Source organism: Balaenoptera musculus, chromosome 1, assembly GCF_009873245.2.
Source record: "Balaenoptera musculus isolate JJ_BM4_2016_0621 chromosome 1, mBalMus1.pri.v3, whole genome shotgun sequence".
Lineage (NCBI taxonomy): Eukaryota > Metazoa > Chordata > Mammalia > Artiodactyla > Balaenopteridae > Balaenoptera > Balaenoptera musculus.
The window spans coordinates 116,835,174-116,845,368 of record NC_045785.1 but is presented as its reverse complement, the minus strand read 5'-3'; the positions used below and the strand labels follow the sequence as shown (position 1 = coordinate 116,845,368).

Below are 10,195 nucleotides of genomic sequence, written 5' to 3'. Positions count from 1 at the left end.
TGCCCTTTTCTGAGTCCCCACGCTATTCCGCAGTCTCATTCTCTTGGTCAGGCTAATCTTGGACCTGACTCCTCCCCCCAGGCCCTGGGGCCTCAGCCTTTCTCCTCCTGATCTTCATTATTCTGCCTGACAGCAGCAGAATGGAAGGCCCAGAACACAGCCACCTGGGCAGACGGGGACGCCAGCAGTCACAGGGGCCCCTGCATACACCCGCCCCACCTCCTGCGCGCATGCCCCCTTGCCTCACCCGTCCTCCCGTGCCCCCGGGGCTCCCTGAATTTGTCTCTGCCTAAGGATTCTCGGATCCTAGAATTCTTAGCTGCACTGCACCTCGAGAGGCACGCAGTCTATCTCTTTCAACTCAGTTATTTAAACATTTATTGAGCATTACCAGTTTACCAAGTGTTGTTTTTACAGATAGGGAAACTGAGGCCCAGAGTAGTGATGCGACTTGCCCAGAGTCATAGAACTAATTCGTGACAGTGTCAGGACTAGAACCCAGGTCCCCAGACTCCTTGCACTGCACACAGTGGGGCCCTGAGTGGTCGCTGAGTGGCAAGGAGAGGGGTGGCGGGGTCTCAGTGCCTTCCATCCAGCCTCAGTTCCTCTACGGTGGGTTCACTTGCAATGGGTGAACTACCGCGTGAGTGAGTGTGGGCACCCAGAGCCCGCCCCCTCCTATCCAGACTCCAGATGTTTCAGCAAATTAAACCAGAACTGCTGCTCATCCCACGCCCCAACATTTGTTCTTTGGGAACAGCCAGCACCAGGGTTCAGGGACCTCATCTTTGGGTGATGGTGACCCAAGTCACCCTGTGACCTGAGGCAAAGACGTTCTCTCCGAGCGGACCCAAGCTGGCATGGGTTCCCTCCACAGCCCCCTTTCCTGCTTCCAGGAGGCACGGCATCCCCCAGGACCCCAGCTTCCCAGCCTGGAATGCAGCACACTGGGGTGCTTCCCCGCAAGGGGCTCAGAGTTTTGTTAAAGAACAGGAATGGGGTGTAGCCAGGGCCAAGGGCTGGAGGTCACTGCTGGGCCCGTGCGGTGGGAGGGTGCGCCTGCCTGTGTGTACACGTCTCTCCCAGAGGCAGGTCCCCCTACCTCTGCCCCTTCTCGACTCGCCATTGCTCTCCCTTCACAATCCTGGGGTGGGGGGTGTCCCTGGTGACCGGGATGACACCAGGAAGGGGGTGCACGTGGCATGGGAACACCTCTCCAGGGGCTCCTGCCCCAGCTGGGCAGACAGCAGGTCACAGTCACATCCGGATATTTGGACTCTCGCTTCTCTCTCACATCTTCTCCCACATTTAATCCTGCCTCTTAAGTCCTACATGGGATTCCATCCTTTGCCACAGATGCCCTTCCTGCTCCAGCTCGCCACCACCTCGCCAGCACTCCCCTGAAGCCCTCCCGACTGCTTTGTCCTATCTATCTTGCCTACTCATCTTGCCCAAACACCATCTCTAGCTTGTCACAGCCCTATTTGCACTGACGGGTGAGGCCCTAGGCCCAGAGTCAGACTCTTCGGCCTTGGTTTCATGGTCTCCTTTCCCCCCACCACAGTTCTCCATACCCATTATATTTCAGTCTCCTCCCCAAGGACCCTCAGCTACTCCTCAGCTTGATGCTCACCTACTGACAGGACCCCCAAGTCTGCTTAGGGAAGGGCTTCTCAGAGCGTGGTCCCTGTTCCAGCAGCGTCAGCAGGACCTGGGACTTGTTAGAAATGCAAAGTTTTGGTCTCTACCCCAGACCCATTAAGTCAGAAACTCTGGGAGAGGGGCTCAGCCATATGTGTTCCCAAGCCCTCCAGGGGACCCTGATGCCCACCCAAGTTCATGACTGCTGGCTCAGGTCACTCTCCAGGCCTGACTCAATCCCTAGCTTTCTGATTACCAAGCCCTTCCACCCCCTGCTCGGAGAGATCGCCCAGGTTCTCAGTTTGAAACAGTTGCCACAGGCATATTTCTCTGTTTTTCCCACTTGTACTGTATTCCCAGAATAGGAATCGGGTCTCTGACTGTCCTCCCCACACATGCCCGGGTCAGTGCTCTGGACCCAACGGGCACCCAGTGAACCACGTGAATGACTCCCTCTCACTGTGCCCTAAGGCTGATTCTGCTTTCCTGAGGGCCCCGTGTCCCAGCTCTAGTGAACTCAGGTTTCTCCATCTCTCCCCGGCCCTTCTTCCTCCTCGGAACCTCTCTAGCCCTCCCTGCCCCCGCAGTGGTACTTACGAGACCTCACTTCACTGTCAGAAAATAGCCATCCCTGGTTCGCCTTTCCTAGGCCCTGCCCCAGGGCCCCAGCTCTGGCATCTCCCCCATTGCCGGTTTCCCTGCACACGTGGACAAGGTCATTCACACCCTGCGGAGCCGCCCCTGCAGCCTTTCACCCTCCCTCTCAGCCTGTCACAGTGGCAGGGGTGGAGCTGGGAGGGTGCCCTCCTCATCTCTGCCCGCCTCCGTCCAGCTTTCTCACCTCTGGGTCAGCTTGGGCTACTGTGTCCAGTGAGACAGGTGCGCCAGACTCAAGGAAGCTGGCTGAGGAGGTGAGTGGGGACTAAAATCCAGCCCACACTCTGCTCCCCAAGCCATGCACCCTAGTTTGGGGTAGTGTCAGTCTGGAGGAAAAGGGCGCCTTTTTAGAATTTGCACCAAGATACTCTATGAGTTAGCGGCAGGCCTGAGCACACCACCTGTCTGTTGGTCTGGTGGCCCATTCACCTATCCACTGGCTGGCTGTCTCTCTCTGCTTCCACCTTCTCATCCAGCCCACATAGGTCCATCCTTCTGTCCGTCCATCCACGCATGAACGGAAGTGAAGGTCAAACACAGGCTGGCAAGTTTACCCATTCCCCACCCTCCATTCTCCTGAAATCAGGATCTCTCCCATCCATGTTGGATCCCAGACCTGAGATTCTGAGGAGGCTCTCCAGCTTTAGTGCATTCCCAGGGACCTTGCCTGTGCCTTCCTCCACCTTCGATAACCAGCTCCCCAGGTACCTGTGTCTGGCCCTGCCACAGGGGTCTGGAGGAAACTGGTCACACCTTGGACTCACTCTCCACGGGTGGCAGGCAGCCATTCTGCTCTTTGTCAGCCCCAGCCTCTTCGCCTGCCCCCTCCCCCAACCCCTCCTCCTCCACCTTCTCGTCCAGCCGGCTGGGGATGGACCAGTAGAGATGGGCGTCAAGGCGGGCTGCGGCCTCGGCCAGCTCCCGGGCGCTGCATGAGGGTGTGGGCACCTCAAAGGTCTGGTGGAAGCTGGCATAGTCCACCTCGTAGAAGCCATCCTCCAGGGTCAGCACTGACGTGAAGCGGTGACCCCACAGCACCTCATCCACCAGGTAGGAGCTCCGAGCTTGGCATGTCATTCCTGGGGGTAAGGGCATGGGTCAAGGGGGATCCCAGCCCCAGCCTTCCCTCCCCTGCCTCATTCCACAACCCTATTCCTAGAACCCTTCCCTGGAGCCCCCCTCAAGGACCCCCACCCACCCTTTGGTCCAGCCCACTTTCTCTTCCTTCCCAACTCTTGTACTTGTCCAGCTCCCCCTCCTCCTCTCCATTTGCCCCAACTCCTCTTAACCTCCAGCCCACATTCTCCCCTCCTCTCCATTGGAGATGCCAATCAGAGAAGCTTAACCTTGAAACTGACCTTGGGGATCATCTAGCCCAATTTTCCTCTCCATACAGGGCTTCCCACTGGAGCATTCCCAATAATGGGCATCTAGCTTGCACTTGATTACCTCCCAGGATTGAGAGCTCACCACCTCACAAGGAGCCCACTCCTTTGTGTGACGGCTCTAATATTTGGGTTGTTCTTTATACAGAGCTAAAATCTGCCACCCTTATTTTCATTCTCCTGCTGTGTGACACCCCTTCAAGTATCTGAAAGAAGGAGTCTCAGGTTTCATCATGTCTTCTCTCCTTCAGGCTGAACATCCGTGTCTCCCTCGACCATTCCTGATGTGACCTGGCTTCCAAAAATTTTACTTTTTGACTGCAAACCAGAATGGCCAAGGAGGATCTTTTAAGCACTCTGAGTGTGATAAATACTCCAGCTGTGGCCTGATCCATGCATAAGAGAGGGCTCACCACCTCTCTCTTCTGGCCATGATGTTTTAGCTAATAGGGCCCAAGATTACATTACATAAACATTTTTGGAAGCTGTATCACATTGCCTGTGGCCAACTAAAACCCCCAATTCTTTTTTCACCAGAGCTCTTCCATGCTGTGCTTACATAAGTGATTTTTTTAAAGCCTAAATGTAGAACTTTATATTTATTCGTTTTAAATGTCATCTTGTTGGATTTTGGCTCATTATACTCGCTTTTCAGAAGCATTTTGGATACTGACTCTCTCACCCAAAATATTACCATCCTTTCCAGCTTTGTCTCTCTAGAAAAATCCAACAAGCTCCCCTCCCTATCTCCTCCACCCCACCCTCCCTTGTCCTCCTTGCTGTGGGCCTGTGTCCTGTTTTCCCTGTGGGGTGGGCACACCCACCGGGGCAAGTGATTTTCCTTCTACCCTGAGATCTCTCATATTCCCCTCAGTTCATATCCACCTCCGAACAAGGGAGAATGGAAGAGTGAACATTAGCTAACCAGAGACTGGCTCTCAACATTGAAAGCTCTGCCCTGAGCCAACTTGGTGACATTGGTATTCTTTGTTCCTTTGGTGAAAACTGGCATAGGAAATGTCCGGTAAAGGAGGGGAAGAAGAGGCAAAAGGGACACTGGGGAGAGGGGCTGCAAGGAAGAAAGGGAAGGGCTGGAGGTACAAAGGGAGAAGAGGGTTGGGCAGGGACTTCTCAGGTACCAGCAAAAATGTGCTAGCTGGTGAAATGAGAGGAAAGGAAGCAGGGTGAGTGGGGGAAGGGAAAGGAGTTAGGGGAGTCTGGGGGTGGGGAGAAGGAGTGGGGAACACTGAGGCAGAGAGCGATGAAGTAGAGGCTCAGCATGAAGGGCCAGGAAAGGGGTTTGATGGCACCAGTCTGGGAGAAGCCAGCAGAGGGCAATACTGGCAACAGTGGCAGGAACTGCAGGGCCCCCTGGTGGGCCTTTGGTTATCCCACTTGCAGTTTTCTTCTCCCACTTCTAGATCTCAAGTCCCAAAGGACTCATTTGCTGCCCCTGCACTGGTCTTGCCCTACCTGCTCCCAAACCTTTCACTGTATAGGCCTGAGTTGGAGGTTCTGACATCACAGGTACATTGCTAGTTCCTTCTGGAAAGGGGCTTGAAATGTGCAGATCATCTATCCTTTGTCAGTGGAAACTGAATTTTCTGATGGATGGGGAAACTGAGGCAGAAGTGAGCCCAGCTATCGACCTCTCCCTAAGGTCCAGCCTAGGAATAACTCAGGCCATGGAAAACCTGCACCATCACATTCCAGGGGCCTGGACCTCTCAGTATTGAGAAAAACCTGGAACCTAAACCCCCCCTTCCTACTCTGCACCCTAAATGCTGAAGCCAGACTGCCTGGGTCCAATCCAGTTGTGGCCGCTTATTTAGCCTATGACTGTGGACAACTTAACCTTTCACTGGGGCAATTTCCTCCCTGAAAAATGAGCACAGTAACAAGAAATTACCTTCATGGGGCTCAGATTAAATAAACCAGGAGGTGTAAAGTGCTTTGGAACCGTGCAGGGCACAGAGTAAGCACTGGGTGTTGTCTATTGTCATTACTCTCTCCTATTCCCAGTGACACAGACCTCTCGGCCCAGGGCCCCAGGCCAGGGCCACTTCGGAGGATTCCTCCCAGCTTTCTCTCGGCTCTCTGTGGGGAGGGGCGTCACTGTTTTCATACACCCCTCCCAACCCATCTCATCTCAGCCTCTCATCCTCCACCAGCCTCTCCATCCCTCCCCCCCTGGCTTCCTCCGCCCTGGCCCCTCTAGGTCCAATTCCCCGCCCACCCGCTCCCCTCCTCTGTCCTGCTTTTCCTCCTCTTCCTTCTCCTTCGGCCCGCCCGCACCCGTGGCTTCCACCATGCCCTCGAGGATGACGACGATCTCAAAGTCGTCCCTCTCGAGGGCGCGGCGCGACGCCTCCCAGAAGGGGCTGGCGGCGTCGATCTCGTGGCTGATGACGAGCGGTGAGACGAGGAAGAGGCGGTCGTCGCCCGTTTCAAAGCCCACGCTGAGGTCGGTCTGGTGCAGCGGGATGAACTCGCCCTCGAGCGTCTGGCGCGAGCGGATGAGCTTGGCGCGGATGGAAGCCTCGACTATGTGCGACGAACGCAGGTCGCCCACGCGGAACATGAGGCAGAGGCGCCCGTCGCGCAGCGACACCACGGCGTGCGAGGAGAAGACGAGCGTGGCGGCGCGCTTGTTGGGCTGCGAGATCTTGACGAACATGCAGCCCACCATGAAGGCGTTCACCATGGAGCCCAGGATGGCCTGTAGCAGCAGCAGCACGATGCCCTCGGGGCACTGGTCGGTGATGACGCGGTGCCCGTAGCCGATGGTGGTCTCCGTCTCGATGGAGAAGAGGAAGGCGGCCACGAAGCCGTTGAGGTTGTTGACGCACGGCGTCCACGCCGTGTCCTCCAGGTGCTCCAGGTCGCCGCGGCCGTAGGCGATCAGCCACCAGATGGCGCCGAAGAAGAGCCAGGTGAGCGCGTAGGCCAGCACGAAGAAGAGCAGGCTCAGGCGCCACTGCAGGTCCACGAGCGTGGTGAACAGGTCGGTCAGGTAGCGGTACGTCTCGCGCACGTTGCCCTGCTGCACGTTGCAGCGGCCGTCCTTCTCCACGTAGCGCTGGCGGCCGCGGCGCCGCGGCTGCTCCTCGGGCCCCGGCGAGAGGGCGGTGTTCTCCTGCGCCATGGCCGTAGCCGCGGCGGGGAGGTCACGGCCCGGGCGGAGGCGCGGGGCCTGGAGGGGCTGAGAGGTGGGCCAGATTAGCCGAGCCGCGGGAGAGGCCGAGACGTCCGGGCCTGCGCCCAGGGGCCAGGTGGCCCAGAGCGAGTCCCTTGCCGTCTCAGCCTCAGCTTTCCGCATCCATAGAATGGGAACAATACACACAACCCTAGCCGCCCCCACCCCCAGCTCGCAGCACCGTGAAGATCAAATGGGATAGTGTGTATGAACTGGATCGCACTCTGCACGACTATTTTCAAGGAAACGGGGTACCAGAGGTCTTGGTCCCCCTGCTCTAACTGGGCTGTGCAGCACCTCACGGCCACCCCCAGGCGAGAGGCCCAGGCAAGGAGGGAGTTCCCTGAAACGCTTAGACTGTGGGTTCCTTGGAGGCAGGTGCTTAATCTCCCTCTCCTGTGCAGAGCCCTCCCTGCCCGAAGGCCACCCCCGCCCCACTCCGCCCTGGCTAATATCAGGCAGTCCCCTAATCCCTGTCTCCGTAATTCAACCTGCAGTCTCACCAGGATCTTTTGAAGTTCACCTGGAGACTGACACAAAAAGTCTTTCCCATTCCTCCCTCCTTGGACCTCGCTTACTCTACCCCCTCCCACATCTTCTTCCTCTCAACAAGCTTACAGAGGAGAAATGGAAGTGGTGGAAAACGAGTGAAAAATCTCCAGTGGGCAAGGGTTGAACATTCCCACCTTGCGAAATTCCCGCTGGAAATCCTCCCTGAGGACTGACCATGATCATTGCGGCTGTAGCGTCAGCCCCATATCCCCTAGGTTATTTCCACAGTGGAGACAGCCTGCAAATGGGCAGGAGGACGGGAGAATATGAGATCAACACGGACAGCCGGGGTAAAGGAAGCACAAAGTTCAATATAGGCTTGTAGCCCTCTAGTATCCTATTCTTCATGAGCCATTAAATCAGATAAGTGATTTAAGCACACACCTTTACCTCCTTCCTCCCTTCAGTTCGCCCCTCCCTCCCCAGCCTCTCACCTCCCTTGACTATCCTTAAACAGCCCCCCTCCATATGCCGCAAAGCTCACATTCCAAGGGAAGCCTACCTGATTTTGCTTTAAGTTCTTCCCCGTGAGGAGCTCTCTGAGCTGCAGGCTGCCCTGAGAGAGAGAGACCCAGAGCCCTTCCCTAGGCACCCAGGGGCCCCTAGGAGGTATGGCTCGTATGAGGAAAGGTTAAGAATTCAGGACTTTTCAACTTTCCCTTCTTCTTGGGAATCATCCTCTTTCCCCACTCCAAGGACACCTGGGCTGGCTGAGGTGGGGTGATGGAGGGGAAGAGTGTGACATAAGGACCACAGATGGCCTGGACGTTTGACCAGGTCCTGGGGAGAAACTGCCTGGGTATGTAACTCCAAACCCAGCACTCTCCAATTTAAGTTCTGGAGTGAGGCGTTCTGCAGCCAGACCTCTGGAGGCTGTGTGTGTGTGTGTGTGTGTGTGTGTGTGTGTTGGGGTAGAGGGCAGGAGGAAAAACCAAAATGAGATGGCTTGGAGCTTAGGGGTATCCCCTACATTTCCAGGAGGAATCAGGGGACACAGGATCCAGGAACCCCAATGCAATGGCAGATTAGGGTCTTCCCCTCCCCCAACCATGAGCTTGCTTTTTCTCTTCCTGCAGCCCACGATGTCCTCGATTGGTTTAGAGATCACAGGTCATTCAGAGAAGTACCTGGGCCCACTTATTCCAGCTTCTGCCAAGGTGGGCTTTCAGATGTTCTCTCAGGGTCTTAGGTAATCTGACCCCCAAGCTGCCTGCTGAGGCAGATTTCTCTGCCCAGGTGTGGGGAAGAAATGCCAGAGTCTGATGGCCCCCAGAACTCTCTCACCCGCCATTGCCTCGGGAATCTAGGTGAGCCTCACTTTGATTGTGTTTTATCTCCTGTCTCCGGGCTGCACTTTCTCAATGGGTAAGGAAAGGTGTGAAATCGTTGCCTCTATCTCAAGAGCAAAGACTCGATTTCTACACCTTCCCTCCAAAGAGTCCTGTTCCTCCAGCCTGTTCCTCCTTATTTCATGTGCATGCTGTGCCCCCTTTCCAGAAGACCCCAGTGCTGCATTTTCCTGGATCTCCCTTTCTCTGGCTAGAGAGTGCTGGCCAGCAAAGGGGCTTATTTTTTGGAAGGGGATCTGGCGAAAACTCCCTCAGGAACCAGCTCTTCCCAAACCCCCACTTGCCTTGGAAATAGGGGCCCAAACCCAAGTCCCCTGGAACTCAACTCACAGCGTGTGGAGAGGAGAGTAGCCGGCAGCAGAGACCCCTGGGGGGGTAGCGTCCATGCCCCTGACACCGCCTCCCCCCCCACCCCAGCCCCCTTGGAGGGTGGGAGCCGCAGGCACCGCTGTCTCCTAAATGTAGCGGCAGCTCTGACTAGGACTTGCTATCTGTGTCATCCGCACTTCCCAGGCTCCCCTGCTCCTCTCCTGTTTCCACAGCAACCAGTCTGGCGACAGCTCTAGAGCATCCCCCTCCCCTCCCCAGTCCTGGGTACCACTAGAGGCTGATCCATACGCCATAGCTATTTTTGCCAAAGTTCCTCCTCCTGGACAACTCAGAGCTCGCCTCCTCACCCCCTCAGGAAAAAAAAAAAAAAAGAAAAGCTAGCATGCTGGCTCTTTCCTGAGAAGCTCCTTGCTCTGGGAAAATACAGGCCTTGATGTGTTTGGGAATAAGGCATTTGGTTTCCTAGGGATTCACCTCCAGCCGGGCTTCTGGGTGCATGTGCTGCTCTCGGGCCAGGCCTACCATCACAGTCTCCGTTTTTGGAGAGGCCACCTGATCCAGAAGAAGGTAGCTAGAGGGAAAAGAGATCCAAGCAAGGAAGGGAGGTAGGGTCAGAGGTTCTAATCTTTGTCACTGATTGTGACCCATAGGCATCACTTCACTTCCCTCAGCCACAGTCGCTCCATCTTTCACAAGATGTGGATATGTGCAAATAGCCCTTTCTGCCTACTTTACAGGGTGTGCAGATCGAATGAGGCAATATAAATCGAAGGGCTTTGAGGTGTAGTTTCTTAACAGCAAAAGGTCTAGAAATAACCCCAATGTCCAACAGAGAGAAAAGGCTAGTTTAGGGCTTACTAACTCTTCATTCAACAAATTTTTGTGGAGCCCATGTGCCAGGTAATGTGCTAGGTGGGGCTGGTTACAGAAATGGATAAGTCCCTGCCCACCAGGAGCTCATGGTCCAGTGAGGGAGAAAGATCCATAAGCACAGAATACTAACACTACTACTAAGAATTGATTGAGCATCAGCTCTGAGCTAGACACACACCTTATTCAACAACCCTGGGCGATACCCTATGAGG

General features: G+C 55.6%; 1 protein-coding gene across 7 annotated transcripts; it reads right to left on the bottom strand.

Moving 5' to 3' along the window:
• Nucleotides 1-361: 361 nt before the first annotated feature.
• Nucleotides 362-9,323, bottom strand: KCNJ9 (potassium inwardly rectifying channel subfamily J member 9). Of its 7 annotated transcripts, none has more exons than XM_036852567.1 (5): nt 9,111-9,180; nt 7,934-7,987; nt 7,566-7,669; nt 5,979-6,885; nt 362-3,377 (listed from the first exon to the last, which is right to left on the bottom strand). In XM_036852567.1, exons 4-5 carry the CDS (start codon nt 6,826-6,828, stop codon nt 3,046-3,048), a joined length of 1,182 nt encoding a protein of 393 aa, XP_036708462.1. In that variant the 5' UTR covers nt 6,829-6,885; nt 7,566-7,669; nt 7,934-7,987; nt 9,111-9,180; the 3' UTR covers nt 362-3,045. The 7 variants fall into 7 exon arrangements, with proteins under 7 accessions (XP_036708462.1, XP_036708454.1, XP_036708446.1 ...); XM_036852559.1 differs by having other exon boundaries at nt 7,934-8,046; nt 9,111-9,177; XM_036852551.1 differs by having other exon boundaries at nt 7,934-8,141; nt 9,111-9,161.
• Between the last annotated feature and the right edge of the window lie 872 nt (nt 9,324-10,195).